The 18,731-nt window shown below is 44.7% G+C and overlaps 1 protein-coding gene across 8 annotated transcripts in view; it reads right to left on the minus strand.

The window, feature by feature from the left end:
* SPATA6L (spermatogenesis associated 6 like) overlaps window positions 1-18,731 on the minus strand; it is a 94,425-nt gene that overhangs the window by 21,686 nt on the left and 54,008 nt on the right. For 6 of the 8 annotated variants that reach the window (XM_077249148.1, XM_077249147.1, XM_077249146.1 and 3 more), the window contains exons 10-13: window positions 18,253-18,296; window positions 14,887-15,008; window positions 14,607-14,697; window positions 10,785-10,876 (exon numbers count right to left, since the gene is read on the minus strand). In XM_077249148.1, the coding sequence (XP_077105263.1) occupies window positions 10,790-10,876; window positions 14,607-14,697; window positions 14,887-15,008; window positions 18,253-18,296 (344 nt within the window). In that variant the 3' untranslated portion in view covers window positions 10,785-10,789. Of the gene's footprint in view, window positions 1-4,328; window positions 4,350-10,346; window positions 10,640-10,784; window positions 10,877-14,606; window positions 14,698-14,886; window positions 15,009-18,252; window positions 18,297-18,731 lie in introns of those variants that run through there. The other 2 variants (XM_077249144.1, XM_077249143.1) reach the window with 2 other exon arrangements.

The raw sequence follows: 18,731 nt of genomic DNA on the forward strand, positions 1-18,731 counted from the left end.
CCATTTGCACAACAGCAGGAGAAATTGATTCACAACCAGTGTTGCTTCATAACTGGACAGGTTGATTTAACAAAAGTGTGATTGACTTGGAGTTACACTGTTGTAACAACCCTGCCGGCATCACTGCATGACCTCCCATCCGCCACCTGCCTTACACACCAACTTACTCATGACCCCGGGCCATGCTGTGAGTTCTGTCTGATGCCGGCTCCATGCTGTGTGCCTCATGCCTCCTGCCTGCTCTTTGCTTTCTTCCTGGCTGTGTGCTTAGGGTAGCGGCCCCGCCACTTCCTGATTCTTGTAGTGTCAGTGTGCACCATCCTAAGGTGTCCCCAGCCAATTGCCAAGAGGCCTCAAGTACTTAAGGCATTGCCACCCCTAGAGAAATGTCTGAGCAACCTATTTCCCTCAGTCAGTGTCTTGCTCCTGAGGTGCCAGGTCCTGTCTTGTTTCCGCCTTCTCTGGGGGCTGCATTTCCAGACCTGTTACCATGCGCTTTGTGTCCTATGTTTCGCCTCCCTGAGGACTGCATACTCAGGCCTGTGTCATTGTCCAGTATCTCTTTCCGTGTCCATCATTGTCTGTATTGTGTCCTAGTCTTGTATACTAGATCCTGTACCTGACCTTGTCTGAACTCAGTCCTAACCTATATCTGTTTGTATCCCTGTCAGTAGCCTTTCCTATTCCGCTGTGTGTTTCCTTGTGGTCTCTGCTCTTCATCCTGTGGCTTTGCCCTGCGGTTCTGCGCCGCTCTTTGCTCCACTCCTTGTGGTTCTGCCCTGCTCTGCTCCTTGCGGTTCTGCCCCGCTCCGCTCCTTGCGGTTCTGCCCTGCTCTGCTCCTTGCGGTTCTGCCCTGCTCTCGTTATGCACCTTGCGGTTCTTTGTCCTTACTGTCTGAACAGGTCCCAACTTGTTCCCATATATCACTCATACCTGTCTGTCTTCCTGTCCTCCCTGAATCAGTCCCTCCCTGCTCATCCAGTCTGAACAGGTCCCAACCTGTTCCCATATTCCACTCACACCTGTCCGTGATCCTGTTCTTCCCGAATCAGTCCCTGCTCCTCCAGTGTGTACCGGTCTCTACCTGTTCCCATATATCTCTCACACCTGCCCATATTCCTGTGCCTTCTGAGTCAGTCACTGTCCATTCTGTCTCAGCTGTGCCCCCCTGCCAGTGTTTCAGTCATACCCACCTGCTAGTGTCTCAGCCATGCCCGCCAGCCAGTGTCTCAGTCGTGCCCGCCAGCCAGTGTCTCAGCTGTGCCCATCTGCCAGTGTCTCAACCGTGCCCGCCTGCCAGTCAATGTCTCAGCCGTGCCTGCCTGCCAGTGTTCCGTCCAGCAGCCACAGCCAGACACCACCCTAGATTGGTACCTGGTAGCTACCTGCCGCACAAGCCTGACCTCACCATCAGAGGCTCCAGTGAACACCAAGGTAGCTGCTTAGTCATGCCCCTTCCAGGGTAGTCTGATTTGTGGCACAGTGGAGCCACTCCCCCATGCTCACGCCATCTACAGTAGTCTAGGTGAGAGTGTGGCAATTATGTTGTTTAAGTGTTCAATTTATTTTTTGACCAGTGTATCTGTTAATATGTGCCAAGTACTATTTTCTGTAATAAATACTCAGGTGAGAGCGTCTATGAAGAGTCTGACTGTTACTAGGAGCAATCACCACAGTCATTGAGTTATTCTAAGAAGCTCTTTCTTGTAAGAGACTACATAAATCATCAAAGTCCATCCAATCTGCAGATTTTGGTTGTTGACTATGAGAAAAATTCACCTCTTTGAGGCCACTTCTTACATATAAATGTGGATATGTTGAAGGACTACGTATTGAAATCAATACTGAAATGAAAAAGGCTCTTAAGTCAAAAAGAGCCTGATTGTTGCAAGTAGTGCCACCAGTACTGCATTACTTTGAAGATAGGAAAGATAGAAAGATAGGAAAACATTTATTTTTTAATACAATGATGGTGCGTCTTATAGTCCGACGCACCCTATGCTGGTACATTGTGAAAGGGGTTATCCAGTCTTTTACTAAAAGTCTGCAGTCACTATATGTGACTGCAGACTTCTGAATCCTCACAGCAAACATCCACAACTTGGACAGCTTCTTCTCATATCCCTTGCTTGGCCTCGATAACATAATATAGCTTATACTCCCCTCCTGTGCCAGGACCTGAAGAGAGCTGGGACCACTATCTTAAACATTACCGTTAGTAACATACTACGCCGTCACAGATTGAAAACATGCAGAACATGCAAGATCCCCTGCCCATGCCAGCACATGTCCAGGCCCATTTGAAGTTTGACAATGACCATCTAGGTTCAGTGTTCCCTAAGTCCGGTCCTCAAGAGCCACCAACAGGTCATGTTTTCAGGATTTCCTTAGTATTGCACAGGTGATGGAATTATTGCCTGTGCAGGTGATGCAATTATCACCTGGCAATACTAAGGAAATACTGAAAACATGACCTGTTGGTGGCTCTTGAGGACCAGACTTGGGGAACACTGATCTAGATGATCCAGAGGCATGAGTGAAGGTCATGTAGTCAGATACAACCAAAATCAAACTTTTTGGTATCAACTCCACTCGCCGTGTTTAGAGGAAGAAGGATGAGTACAACCCCAAGAACACCATCCCAACCATGAAGCATGGTGAGGGAAACATCATACTTTGGAGGAACTTTTCTGCAAAGGAGACAGGATAACTGCACCGTATTGAAGGGACGATGGATGACAGGGCCACCGATGGGAGGGGTTTGTAGCGCGCTTCCGGCGGAGGCATGTTAAATGCCACTGTCAGAGATTGACAGCGGCATTTAACATATTAACAGCCGTGGTGGATTACGATTACGATTCCACCCACGGTTGTTAGGGGCACATGACAGCTGATCAAATCAGCTGTCATGTGCCTGAAAAGATGGGGAGGTGACCTATGATGTACCTATAAGTCATAGGTCATAAAGGGGTTACGGTAAGTTTATTTTATATGTGCTTGCCTGTTTTCTCTTGTTTTCTGCTTTTGTGAGTGAAGTTTAGCTTTTTCAGATGTAGCTCCCCTACGGTGTATTTTTGAGTATGCCAGTGTTCTGACACAATTTTCGTGGCATTTTACGAAATATGGGAATTTTGGCACCAAAAAGTCGCAAAAACAGTTCATTAAGGCTGGTTTCACACTTGCGTTTTGATCTGCAGCGTTTTTTAAAAAAAACGCATGTGGTGAAAAAACGCATGTAAACGCGGCAAAACGGCGCATTTTTTAGACGCATGCGTTTTTGCATGCAGAAAAAAAAACGCGGCGTTTTGCCGCGTTTACATGCGTTTTTTCCTGCGTTTGCGCTTTTTAAACGCATGCTGAGAAGTGTGTGACAGCTGCCAATCATCAAAATCAACTAGAAAACCCACTATAAACTGAAATAGCTAGGGTTAGGGTTAGGGTTAGGCTTAGGATCCCTAGTAACCTAGTAATAGGGATCCTAACCCTAGGGATCCTAACCTTAACCCTAAGGGTTAGGATCCTAACCCTAACCCTAAGGGTTAGGGTTAGGATCCCTAGGGTTAGGGTTAGGATCCCTAGGGTTACTAGGGTTAGTGTTTTATTGTTTTTTCTTGTGTTTAGGGTTAGGGTTAGGATCCCTAGGGTTACTAGGGATCCTAACCTTAGGGTTAGGGTTAGGGTTTTCTTGTTTTTTCTTGTGTTTAGGGTTAGGGTTTTCTTGTTTTTTCTTGTGTTTTTCTATAAAAACGCATGCGTTTTTAACGCAAGCAAACGCATGTGCTTAAAAACGCATGCGTTTACATAGACAGCAATACATTTTTTTGCCGCGAATAAACGCATGCGTTTTTTGCGGCAAAAAAACGCCGCTAAAAATTACTACAGGTTGCATTTCTGCAACTAAACGCATGCGTCAAAAAACACATGCGTTGCCGAAAACGCATCAAAACGCACGCTAAAAAACGCATGCGTTTTTTAATGTTAAGTATAGAAAAAAAACGCATGCATTTTTTAGCGCTAAAACGCTGCAGATCAAAACGCAAGTGTGAAACCAGCCTAAGACAGAAATAAGACAATTGTTGACTTTGTGCCAAATTCATCAATTGTGTGAAGCATTTTGAAGAATTTGGCACTGAAAATGGCAACTAATACAACAAGAGAAAAAAGGAAATTGACTTCTTAAAAAAGCAAATGATGAATCGGTGCCTCAGTCCTTAGACATTTAGGCCATGATTCATCATTTTCTGTTTTTTTTCACCTTTCTATTTTGTCTTGTGGGTTCAATATGGAGTTCATATAGTAAAGAGAATCCTCCGCATGGGGTTCTGCTTGCTAAGTCTCCAATGTTGTGCTGTTGGATAGGAAATAATGAAAGTGAGGATTATATTATTATATTAATTTGTTTTCACATAGTCCTAACAGCAGCTCAAGTACCACACCCTAAGTTCTACTTTATAATAAAAAGTAGTCTAAGTGCTCTTTTATAGGGTCAGAAGGCAATAGCTGAGGAGCAGAATTACCCCCATTGTTGGGCTGCTGTTAGAATTAAGGGAAAAAAGATTAACATGAAAAATCCACACATGTAGTAAATTGCCAAATACAGACAAGGGCAAAGTGCGACCCACAGGCCACATCTGGCCCTCTGGCCGTTTCAGTCCGGCCTGCCACCCGTGGACCGAGACAGCCACGAGGTCCACGGGCCACACCATGCCTGCTCGCTCACTGTCTTCATCTGCAATGACTTCGCTGGTGGAGGAGGGGCCTCTGCCCACTTCCTCCACCACTCAGCGTGTGAATCAGCTGACGTGATGACGTCATTTCATCGCGTCAGCTGTGTACTGTGGAGAGTCAGCGCACCGAAGGTAGGGAGAGAATCAGCGTGCCGGGGAATGGGACCGAGGTGAGTATGTGGTGTTTTTTTCATGTGTATGGGATGTTTGGGTGGACATGGGGAATCTATGGGGGTGACTTTCAGCACATGGTGAGGCTATGGGGGTGACTCAGTACATGGGGAGGCTATGGGTGTGACATGCTGCACATGGGGAGGCTATGGGGGTGACATGCAGCACATGGGGAGGCTATGGGGGTGACATGCAGCACATGGGGAGGCTATGGGGTGACATGCTGCACATGGGGAGGCTATGGGGGTGACATGCAGCACATGGGGAGGCTATGGGGTGACATGCAGCACATGGGGAGGCTATGGGGGTGACATGCAGCACATGGGGAGGCTATGGGGGTGACATGCTGCACATGGGGAGGCTATGGGGTGACATGCAGCACATGGGGAGGCTATGGGGTGACATGCAGCACATGGGGAGGCTATGGGGGTGACATGCAGCACATGGGGAGGCTATGGGGGTGACATGCAGCACATGGGGAGGCTATGGGGGTGACATGCTGCACATGGGGAGGCTATAGGGGTGACATGCAGCACATGGGCAGGCTATAAGGGTTTGACATGCGGCACATGGGAAGCCTATGGGGGTTTGACATGCAGCACATGGGGAGCCTATGGGGGTTTGACATGCAGCACATGGGGAGCCTATGGGGGTGACATGCAGCACATGGGGAGGCTATGGGGTGACATGCTCCACATGGGGAAGTTATGGGAGTGACATGCAGCAGTTGGGCAGGCTATGGGGGTGACATGGTGCACATGGGGAGGCTATAAGGTGACATGCTGCACATAGGGAAGCTATGGGAGTGACATGCAGCACATGGGGAGGCTATGGGGGCCTCATGCTGTATATGGGGAAGCCGTGTGGGGCTCATGCAGTATATGGGGAGGCTGTGTGGGGCTCATGCAGTATATAGGGAGGCTGTGTGGGGCTCATGCTGGATATGGAGAGACTGTGGGGCTCATGCTGGATATAGGGAGGCTGTGTGGGGCTCATGCTGTATATAGGAGGCTGTGTGGGGCTCATGCTGGATATAGGGAGGCTGTGTGGGGCTCATGCTGGATATAGGCAGGCTGTGTGGGGCTCATGCAGTATATGGGGAGGCTGTGTGGGGCTCATGCTGGATGTAGAGAGGCTGTATGGGGCTCATGCTGGATATAGGGAGGCTGCGTTGGGCTCATGCTGGATATGGAGAGGCTGGGTGGGGCTCATGCTGGATATGGAGAGGCTGTGTGGGGCTCATGCTGTATATAAGGAGGTTGTGTGGGGCTCATGCTGGATATGGGGAGGCTGGGTGGGGCTCATGCTGGATATGGGGAGGCTGGGTGGGGCTCATGCTGGATATGGAGAGGCTGTGTGGGGCTCATGCCACATATGGGGGAGGCTGGGTGGGGCTCACGCTGGATATTGGGAGGCTGGGTGGGGCTCATGCCACATATGGGGGAGGCTGTGTGGAGCTCATGCCGCATATGGGGGTAGGCTGTATGGGGCTCATGCAGTATATGGAGGAGGCTGTGTGGGGCTCATGCTGGATATGGGGAGGCTGTGTGGGGCTCATGCTGGATATGGGGAGGCTGTGTGGGGCTCATGCTGGATACGAGGAGGCTGTGTGGGGCTCATGCTGGATACAAGGAGGCTGTGTGGGGCTCATGCTGGATACAAGGAGGCTGTGTGGGGCTCATGCTGGATACAAGTGGCTGTGTGGGGCTCATGCTGTATATAAGGAGGCTGTGTGGGGCTCAGGCTGTATATGGGGAGGCTGTGTGGGGCTCATGCTGGATACAAGGAGGCTGTGTGGGGCTCATGCTGTATATAAGGAGGCTGTGTGAGGCTCATGCTGTATAAGGGGAGGCTGGGTGGGGCTCATGCTGGATATAGGGAGGCTGGGTGGAGCTCATGCTGGATATGGGTAATCATATTAATTACTGCTAATTGTAGGTTTAGGCATAAGTTCTAGGCCTGCCGGGGTGTAATAACACCTTCCTGCTACATGAGAATATATTGTTTGTGATTTTCACATGTATATCTTCTATACACAAATCCTAGTATAACACAACCATATTTCAGGTACAGATGTAAGGAACATTTCTTCCTCTCCTTGTAGATTGTAAGCTTGCGAGCAGGGACCTCACTCCTAATGTCACTGTTTAAATTGTCTTAACTTGTATTGAATTTGTCTGTACATGTCCCCGCTTAATTGTAAAGTGCTGCGGAATATGTTGGCGCTATATAAATAAAAATTATTATTATTATTATTATTATTATATGGGGAGGCTGGGTGGGGCTCATTCTGGATATGGAGAGGCTGCGTAGGTCTCATGCTGTATATAAGGAGGCTGCCTGTTTTATATAGGGAGGCTGTTTGCGGCTCATGCCGCATATGGGTGAGGCTGTGTGGGGTTCATGCCGCATATGGGGGAGGCTGTGTGGAGCTCGTGCCGCATATGGGGGAGGCTGTGTGGGACTCATGCCGCATGAGGGGGAGGCTGTGTGGGGCTCATGCCGCACATGGGAGAGTTTGTGTGGGGGTTCTTACAGTATATAGGGGCTGTGGGGGGCTCATACAATATACAGAAGGGGCTGTACTCTGGTTCAAATAATATATAGGGGGATGTTAGCATACTTAATTCTGCTCAATACTAAGTGATACAATTTAATATTAATATAATTATCAATAATATAATAATTATAATATATTAATATTGAGCAGAATTAATTTCGGCCTATTGGTTCGGCTCTCCACAACAGTCACGGTCTCTCATGTGGCTCCTCGGGAAAATTAATTTGCGCACCTCTGGGCAAACACAATATTTTATTGAAAGGCTAACCAAAAAACACAGAAAATAAGTAAACATTTTGTCTAAGGCCAGTTTTCAGGGAGACACAACTTTGCTGCCTCCAATCATCAGGGAAATTACGCAATTGACTGACAAGTGATGGACAAGTCCGCGGCAGCTTCCTCTACTAGGCCGGTTATTGGGGAATTCAAAGTGAGAGTATGGCATCTACACCTCCGATTCCAATGCATGGAATATATATGTATATATATATATATATATATATATATATATATATATATATACAGTACAGACCAAAAGTTTGGACACACCTTTTCATTTAAAGATTTTTCTGTATTTTCATGATTATGAAAATTGTAAATTCACAATGAAGGCATCAAAACTATGAATTAACACATGTGGAACTTAACAAAAAAGTGTGAAACAACTGGAAATATGTCTTATATTCTAGGTTCTTCAAAGTAGCCACCTTTTGCTTTGATGACTGCTTTGCACACTCTTGGCATTCTCTTGATGAGCTTCAAGAGGTAGTCACCAGGAATAGTCTTCCAACAATCTTGAAGGAGTTCCCATAGATGCTTAGCACTTGTTGGCCCTTTTGCCTTCACTCTGCGGTCCAGCTCACCCCAAACCATCTCGATTGGGTTCAGGTCTGGTGACTGTGAAGGCGAGGTCATCTGGCAATCTGGCATAGCACCCCATCCCTCTCCTTCTTGGTCAAATAGCCCTTACAAAGCCTGGAGGTGTGTTTGGGGTCATTGTCCTGTTGAAAAATAAATGATGTTCCAACTAAACGCAAACCGGATGGAATAGCATGCCGCTGCAAGATGCTGTGGTGGCCATGCTGGTTCAGTATGCCTTCAATTTTGAATAAATCCCCAACAGTGTCACCAGCAAAGCACCCCCACACCATCACACCTCCTCCTCCATGCTTCACGGTGGGAACCAGGCATGTAGAGTCCATCCGTTCACCTTTTCTGCGTTGCGCAAAGACACGGTGCTTGGAACCAAAGATCTCAAATTTGGACTTATCAGACCAAAGCACAGATTTCCACTGGTCTAATGTCCATTCCTTGTGTTCTTTAGCCCAAACAAGTCTCTTCTGCTTGTTGCCTGTCCTTAGCAGTGGTTTCCTAGCAGCTATTTTAACATGAAGGCCTGCTGCACAAAGTCTCCTCTTAACAGTTGTTGTAGAGATGTGTCTGCTGGTGACTCAGATAAACTTATCCTCAGAAGCAGAGGTGACTCTTGGTCTTCCTTTCCTGGGGCGGTCCTCATGTGAGCCAGTTTCTTTGTAGAGCTTGATGGTTTTTGCCACTGCACTTGGGGACACTTTCAAAGTTTTCCCAATTTTTCGGACTGAAGGATTTTATTTCTTAAAGTAATGATGGCCACTCATTTTTCTTTACTTAGCTGCTTTTTTCTTGATTTAATACAAATTCTAACAGTACATTCAGTAGGACTATCAGCTGTGCATCCACCAGACTTCTGCACAACACAACTGATGGTCCCAACACCATTTATAAGGCAAGAAATCCCACTTATTAAACCTGACAGAGCACACCTGTGAATTGAAAACCATTCCCGGTGACTACCTCTTGAAGCTCATCAAGAGAATGCGAAGAGTGTGCAAAGCAGTCATCAAAGCAAAAGGTGGCTACTTTGAAGAACCTAGAGTATAAGACATAATTTCAGTTTCACACTTTTTTGTTAAGTATATAATTCCACATGTGTTAATTCATAGTTTTGATGCCTTCAGTGTGAATGTACAATTTTCATAGTCATGAAAATACAGAAAAATCTTTAAATGAAAAGGTGTGTCCAAACTTTTGGTCTGTACTGTGTGTGTGTATATATATATATATATATATATATATATATATATATATATATATATATATATATATATGTCATGGTATGGCCGCTGCCAAGTCCACAATAACAAAGGAACTACTAGCTGTCACCACCAATTGTTTATACAGGCCGAATGGCTTCAGGGGTACAGTTTACAGAGCAAGAGGAACAGAACTATTACATTTTCCATATTTAATCCGGAAAGGTAGGCAGTGTTTATAAAAAATATACAACGATGATACTAAATGGGAAGAAAAGAATACAATATATACAACATTTAATAAAAGGGATAACAAAAGAGCATTACTAAATCTGTGTCATGGAAATGGCTCAGAGCTTAGTGGAGGGAGGTACTCCTTAGGAAAACACAGACAGAAGTACAGAAAACTGTACATTCCAGGATTGACAAAATACAAAAACCCAAATTCTGCTTTTTATTAGATTAAGGTAATGCCCACATAACTCCCCTTAGTGAGCTCATATTGGGGCCATATGGGCATGTGATGCGCTAGTTCTTTTAGAAGTATATGAGAGCCCCAACTTTCAGGAGATCTTTGACCCTCCAGAGGTTAGAATGGCCTTAAGGTGATGTGAGTGAATGTGTTATGTATCTTCTATAAATATCGGATCGATGAAAACCCAGATATTCATCACTGACAACTGGCTCCAAAAAGTCTGGGACCAGTGCTTTGAACACAGGATGCTTTTGCCTTAGAATTGTACTTTTCCACCTCTGAATAAACAAATCCGAATCTTGGTGGATGGTTCTCAGAGCTGACCTCCTATTGTAATTACCTGTTAACAGCCGGAAATCCCTACTTCAGTGGAGGTTGAAATGTCCGCTCTTTCTCTCTTCCCCAGTTATAATTAATTCCATATGTTCAATGTGAGGGTATAAACGTTCATTCCAATCCTAACAGTTGCAGAAGGAGAGTAACTTTGTATTATAGCAGTGCTCCCTGCCAAACCTTCTGCATACAGTTGACAGTACCTACAAGATCCCTGCGGTTAACGCCTTCACTGTGTGTAGATTAGCACCTGCCAGCGACAAATATGTCTGGAGCTGGTTGTTAAGCTGTTAAAGTTACCTTAGGAAAAAAGTACATGTCATCAGGAAGCAAAAACATGGTGTGAACCATGTCAAGCGAGATACATTTTCCATTGATTGCTCTCAGGCAACATATATGCGATTACATTTTATGAATAGTCTAGTTTATTTAAGTTTTATCTTACATTCTTCAAAACAGTTTTTCTTCCAAACTGCTGTTCAGTGATCTCCTAGATGATCGTTCAAGAATGCGATCCACTTCGCCCTTTGATAGATCCTAAAATTACATGAGAAATGGAGTATGGTAATATATATGGAGCTCAGTAGTTCAGAAAACTACATCACGAGCTCACATTTTTATGATATGTGTGGGCGATATTAGACTAAATATAACTAGGTAGGTGGTGTTGCTCAGTAATAAATCTTGCAATGTCAACGACGTTGTCTGGAAAGCACATGATTAGCAGGAATACATTCTCAATATTTTGTGTAAGAAAATTATACGGTTACAGGGGTTGCCCAAGATAAAAAAAAAAAAAGGCCTCAAATTAGGGAGTGTGGGAAAGTAACAAATATCATCCTTAAAGGGGTTTTCCCATGAGCAAAAGTTAATTTTATTCACTAGATCTTGTGGCAACATTAAGTTCCACAATTGGATGTGTTTAAATAAAATGTTCCTGTGCTGAGATAATCTTATAAATGTGTCCCTACTATGTACTGTGTAATGGCCGTGTCTGACCGTGCAGGAACATGGTCTGATTATACCACATCTCCTGGGCAGGGGGGGAAGCAAAAGAGTATACAGACATTACAGCATGGGATCACAGCTGATTCTTTCTGTGACGTAAAACATTACTTAAAAGCAGGCAGGGAAATGTTTTACCTCACAGAAAGAATCAGCTGTGATCCCCTGCTGTCCTGTCTGTATACTCTCTTGTGTCCTCCACTGCCCAGGAGCTGTGGTATGCCGGGCCGGTTTTAGACAAAGTGGGGCCCTAGGCAAAAATTTAAAGTGGGGGCCCCAAATGATAACATTGCACTGTGGCCCCCATATTTAGGGGCCTTATAACGGCCAACGGGTCTGCCACTATTAGCTGTACGCAGGGGCATTGCTAGGGTCAGAAAAGATTGGGGGCCAAAGACAAAGAGTTGCCCCCAACCCCCTCTTCTTTTTTTTAACTCTTCAGATAAAACAGTGCTAACTCTCTGAGAACAGATAATGTAGTTGATGTCACCTGCAGTCCTATGTAACACCAGAGATAGCAGTGATAACTCTCTGAGTACAGATAATTTAGTATATATCACATGCAGTCCTATGTAACACCATAGATAGACATAGCGTTTCAGAGTAGGACTATGTTCACATGCAGCATTTTTTTTCAGTAGCCAAAACCTTTTCTATTAGCAGTAAAAATGTTGCGTTCAAAACACCTGTTTTTCAGCTTGTTTTGTGGCGTTCTTCACACTTTTTTCAGCTTTTTTTGAGTGAGGATGTTTGCTTTGTCTACAGTATGTTTAACACCACATTCATACGATCAGTATTTGGTCAGTGTTTCACATCAGTATGTGTAAGCCAAAACCAGGAATAGTCACGTGTTTCTCAGGCTATGTGAACATGTTGCAGATTTTGCTGTGGATCCGCAGCAGTTTTCCATGCATTGTACAGCACCATGTAAATGTATGGAAAACAAAATCCGCCGTACACATGCTGCGGAAAATACAGCGCGGAAACGCTGTGTTGTATTTTCTGCAGCATGTCAATTCTTTGTGCAGATTCCGCAGCGTTTTACACCTGCTCCATAATAGGAATCCGCAGGTGTAAAAACGCTGTTGAAAACCGCACAAAAAACGCGGTAATTCCACGATAAATCTGCGGTAAATCTGCAGGTAAAATGCAGGGCGTTTTACCTACAGATTTTTAGGAATCTGCGTGGAAAAATCCGCAGCAGATTCCGCAACGTGTGCACATAGCATCATTGTTCCACTGCTGTTTCTGCATTACCTAATAGTTTAATTCACCTTAAGCGACTTAAAAAATTGCAGTGAAAAATGCCAGAGGAATATATGCAGCTTTTTTATTCTTTCATTGCTTTCTACGGGTGAAAACACACTGAAAGAAGTGACACGCTGCAGATTTAATAAGCTGAAATCCAGTCAGAAAAAAAAAACAAGCGCCTGCAGATTTCGGAAATCTCATATGTTTTGCTGGCACTTTATAAAGCAGCTTTTCGCCATGTTCATATGCAGAATTTTTGCAGCTTTTTCTTCTGCAAATAAGAAGTTTACAGCATTTTACAGCACAAGCAAAAACGGAGATTTTCGGAAATCTCCTGCACACCCTTTTATTTTCCCCTGACTGAATTTCACAACTGCAGCGTTTTTTAAATCTGCAGCATGTCACTTCTTTCAGCAATTTTTTTCACCAGTAGAAAGCAATGAAAAAGTTTAAAAAATACTGCAAATGTTGCAACATTGCTTTTCGTTGCATTTTTTGTGAATTACACTAACTTTATTAAACATGTAGTGTAGACAAAATGCATACTGTAAAAAACAAACAGCAAAAGCTCTAAGGGTGTGTGCCCACAATCAGTTAAAGCTGCGGGTCGGCTGCTGTGTACTTGTGCAGCGTCCAACCCGCAACGGCCAGATGTTACAGTATAGTGGATGGGATTTCAAGAAATTCCATCTGTACTATGCGTGCACTGACACCCGCACCTCACCCGCATAGACGGACATGGGGCGCGTCTGTCCAGGCTGCAGCATGTCAATGTATATGGCGCAGACGCGAGTCTCCACCAGAGAAATCTCACCCCTGCAATGTATAGGACGCAGGGATTCCGCACAGATCAGTGAACACATGCGGAATCACCTGTGTTCAAAAGATGGCAGCACTTTGGACGCAGCACATGTCCGCTGCATCCAAGGTGCTGCCATTTCCGGATCCTCTGCACATACCCTAAAAAATGGGTGTTTTGAAAGCAGTGTTTTTACTGCTAAGAGAGCAGGCTTTGGCTGCAAAAAAAAAAAAATGCACCAAAAACGCTGATTCCTATGCACACCTGTACTATATATGTGTATAGTTTACCCTTATTGTTTCACGTGGGAATTCATTTATTTCTATATAATACCCTGATTCAGCAGACAATATTCCTGTCTTGTGTCATCCAGAAAGTAGTGACAGCAGGTCGCCCTGTCAGATTACAAGCAGTGACTATGGTCAGAGCCTATGCTGATCCCTGCTGTATGTGACTGTGAAACCTGATCCTACAGCAATCAGCACAGAGCTCCGGGACCACATGAGTAAATCACAGCCCTGAGGGGGTCTCAAAGGGGGTTTGGGAGAGACGCTCTGGGACTACAGAGCAATGCACAGCATTATTCACTGCTGTACACCCTCTGGGCACTTCATACAGGGGCTGCAGAGGCAGGGGGCCCCCTTTCTAGGTGGGGGCCCCAAGCATCTGCCTGGTCTGCCTGTGCCAAACGCCGGCCCTGGTGGTATGATCACACCATGTTCCTGTACGGTCAGACACAGCCATTACACAGTACACAGCAGGGACACATTTATAAGATTATCTCAGCACAGGAACATTTTTTAATAACTTCCTTTTGTACACAATATTTTCATTCCAAGATTTAGTGAATAAAATGAACTTTTGTTTGTGGGAAAATCTCTTTAAGCTAAAGTTATTAAGGCTCCGAGGCTCCCGTCAGTCTCGATTGACTTACTGTGCAGTGATGATAAATGTCATTTATTGTGTATATGTACTGTACTATGCAGCCAATCACTGATCTCAGGCAGTTATGTCTCTGTGTAAGACACAATGCCTCGGAGGCCAATGATGATTGCTTGCAGTAGTCATAAGCAAATGTACGGGACATCATCACCACAGGATGAGTCAACGGTCGGCGGTTGACCAAATTTTTTTTTCTTTTAACTTTAGTGTCTAAATTTACACAAAGCTACTTCTTATGGCGGCACCATCGACGGATGGCGTTATACTCACCAAGGATAGCCTTTGCTTGGCACTGTGAGTGGATAATAGGTTACGCACTCGATTGTGTATTGATTCCCATGTGTTATTCTCAGATCTCAACCTCAAATATACCAAAAAATGGAAACATATTAAACTGTGCCACATGACAATGAACAATGACTCCATTTATGCTGAAATAGTAAATTAATGAAAGATAACTGAGCCTATCATACCACTCTACGATAGTGACCTCAGGATATCCCATTACTTTGTAACTAAAATTACGACTTTGTGCAAAGTGAATACAGACCTTTCCCTTAGAGAGCCTCTGAGAACTGGACTTGTTCTTAAATCCTCCAAGGAATGGGCACCGGAAGTGAACTGGGCATCCAGAGATGATTCGGTGTTTAGGTCATCTATATTCAGGCAGTCCTGAGTAATACATTTAATATTTAGATTTCAGTAAGCTACTACAAAGAAAAACATCTAAAAATGTTGAACCAAGATGCTGTCCTGAGCCAGTTCCGTACACACGCTCCCGCTGAGCACTGTACGTGTCCGAAGCTCGCTGCCAATGGGTTAGCATATTAAACATCTCGTACCAGGGAACAGAACTCATTAGCGCTACTGTGAAAAAGAGGCGTTTAGATATTCAGATGTATGGTTGATTAGCTCATTTTAAAGAGCGAGAGCTGACACTTCATTCAGTAATGTCAGAAGACATGCATAACATAACATAGAACATCAGCTGCTGAGTACAAAGTCTGGCAGATACCAAGTGATACTTTCTATTATGTTTCGTGCCGCTCCAGAAATTTTGAGCTTCACCATATACCCTTCTCCATTATTTTGGCTATGTGCACCCTATATGTATTGGGTTTTAATCCAGCCAGCGCTGCAAAATCAGTTTTCAGCCTATTTGCAGCGTCCTGGTACTGCTAGCTTTTCACTCCACTATAATGCGAACCTCCCACTCCTGACTCCCAAGTCGTGTGTCGGAAATGACAGTGGAGTTGTATCATAAGCACACATACTGGTGAGCTGCTGAAGAAGAGAAGAAAAAAAATCTTCCCCTAGGCTTACTGAGCACAAAGTATTTTTTTCTCCAGCCTCAGTCCTTCCTGCGCAGTTAGAAGAGGTGAAGATTTATTTCTTCTGCCACACCCTTCTTCTGGCAGCTCACTGGTATGTGTTCTGCGAAACAGCTCCTCTGGCAACAGACACAGGTCTCAGGAGCTGTGCTTCTTTCATTTCATTGGTCATATGAATTAATTCAGCAGAAGGGTTTAAACAATGAAGAAATAAGGGGGAATCACAAACCTCAATTTCTAGAGGAAGTCTAGAGTCCTATATACTCTATGCAACATGTATAGATGTGATAATCTATGCGCCTCACTTAAAGATATTTTGGGAATAAGGTGTAGTGTTTCCCAACCATTGGTTAGTTTCTATAGGTCATATGTCTGCTTTTCATGTACCTCTTAGATATGAAGAGGATTACTCCATGTATCTGGTAAGTGGCTGTATATGGTAGATATTTTACACTGTGTCTAATCTGCCTTATCCACTAGATCAAATATTGCGCATATTGTAATATTCATAAGTGTGACTCAGTATGAAATGCATGTCACAGTCTGAAATACTTATAAGGCCGGGGTCACATTGCGAGTGTGATGCGAGAAATTCGCGTGAGTCTCTCGCATCATTACCCGGCACTGCCGCTGGCACTCGGGACCGGAGTAAGCGGCTGAATAGAAATACATGTAGCCGCACACTCCGGTCCTGAGAGCCGGCGGCAGTGCCGGGTAATGATGCGAGAGACTCACGCGAATTTCTTGTATCACACTCGCAAGTGTAACCCCAGCCGAAAACTGATTTTGAGGCAGAGCATCTTCAATTTTCAACTTATCTAACGTTATGCGTGGTGTGCACTTGCGCCAAATTAAATCTCTGGACATGTAATTTAATTTGTAAAAAATGTTCTGTTTCATCATACATTTGTTTAATCAAATAAATGTATAGCAATAAGAAAGAATTTTGGTTATCCACAGTATAATGAATAAATATATGATCACTGAGAGCTCAACCACTGGGACCTCCATTGAGAAAAGGGAACCCAAAGTCCCTTGTAGTAAAAGAGTGGTAGTGAGCGTGTGTGATCACTGTTCTATTCACTGTATACAGAAGTGATGGTTGCAGATCACAAAGTAGACCTTGGTACCTCCTTTCTCGGGATCAATGTGGTTCCCAGTAGCTGGATGCTCAGCAATCACATATTTCTCATTTATTCTGTGGATATGTGATAAAATGTTGTTTATGGAATAAACCCTTTAATTCCTACTTACACCCTTCCCACAGAATGACACAACTGTATTACCAGTTTACAAAGTAGTTTATAGCAATCGTGAGTACAATTATGTGCCATGGATGGCTCGTGTCATGCATAGCAGGAGCCTACTCTAATACAGAGGTAAACTCCTGCTACATGTGCTAGGACCCGCCTGTCAGGAGCTTGACAGAGAGAGATCATTCTCTGCCAGTCCATAGGAAACGCCATGGCGCCATCTTACCGTGGGTTCTGAAAATGTCAATAAAAAAGTTATCCCTCACACAGCTTTGCTGATGGAAAATAGTAAATCTTATGGCTCTCAGAATAGGGGTGACAGAGAAACAAATATATTTCTCAAAACAGAGCATTTAAAACATAAAAATCATAAAACATATAAAACTAGAAATGAGGTAACGCCATAATCGTACTGACCTGCAGAATAAGGGTAACATTAATCTTTATTTGTGCAGCACAACAAATAGAATAGAGCTACAGCTAAAAAGAATTAAAAACTTATGGTTCCTGGAAAGTGGCAAAAAAAGAGAAAAAACAATGATTTGTCGTAAAGGCAAAAGACTGGCTGTCATGTCAAGGGGGGGACTATAATACTAAAGCTTTAAAGGGAACCTGTCACCCCCAAAATTGAGGGTGAGCTAAGCCCACCGGCATCAGGGGCTTATCTACAGCATTCTGTAATGCTGTAGATAAGCCCCTGATGTATCCTGAAAGATGAGAAAAAGAGGTTAGATTATACTCACCCAGGGGCGGTCCGGGTCTGATGGGTGTTGCAGTCCGGTCCGGTGCCTCCCATTTTCATCGGATGACGTCCTCTTCTGGTCTTCCTGCTGTGGCTCCGGCACAGACGTACTTTGTCCTGTTGAGGGCAGAGCAAAGTACTGCAGTGCGCAGGTGCTGGGCCTCTCTGACCTTTCCCGGCGCCTACGCACTGCAGTACTTTGCTCTGCCCTCAACAGGACAAAGTACACCTGCGCCGGAGCCGCAGCGTGAAGACTAGAAGAGGACGTCATCGTAAGAAGATAAGAGGCCCCGGACCGGACCACGATGCCCATCGCACCAGACCGCAGCGGGACCGCCCCGTGTCAGTATATTCTAACCTCTTTTTCTCATCTTTCAGGATACATCGGGGGCTTATCTACAGCATTACAGAATGCTGTAGATCAGCCCCTGATGCCGGTGGGCTTAGCTCATCCTCGATTTTGGCGGTGACAGGTTCCCTTTAAAGAGGTATTGCACTGGCAGTTCCACCCCCACAGATTCGAAATTGATGACATATTCTGGTGATATACAAGCGCTCACTATGATGGGGTAACCGTTTCATAAACCTACCTTTCCTACTGATGCATCACAGTGCAGGTCGTCAAATGTTAATGCTGTAAATATATAAACAAAATACATAAATAATTTGCATTCTTTGTGCACAAACATAAAATGTAATTAGATGGATGAATTAGCCCCAACTACTACATCATCTAACAATTATAATTAAAGGGAACCTGACAGCCGATACATGTGGCCCAATCCATGCATGGAGCAGGTATCAGACGCTGGCTCCATGATTTCAGCCAGGTGTGCTTAAACTAATTGAAACATTGCATCGTATCAGAGAAGCATCGGTTGAAGGCCGCTGGGAACCAAGCCGCACAGGAGACTAGGCAGATAGTCCCCGGCCACTTCTCCCCACCCGCTACCAGTGACTGACAGGTATATAAACGAGACCTGTCACTCCCAGCCAGAAGGCAAGAAGAAGCTGTCGGAGACCAAAAACAATGCTTTTCTCTGAAAGGCAGCCAGTGTCTATTAAATGT

This window comes from Ranitomeya variabilis, chromosome 1 (assembly GCF_051348905.1).
Source record: "Ranitomeya variabilis isolate aRanVar5 chromosome 1, aRanVar5.hap1, whole genome shotgun sequence".
NCBI classification, from domain to species: Eukaryota; Metazoa; Chordata; class Amphibia; order Anura; family Dendrobatidae; genus Ranitomeya; species Ranitomeya variabilis.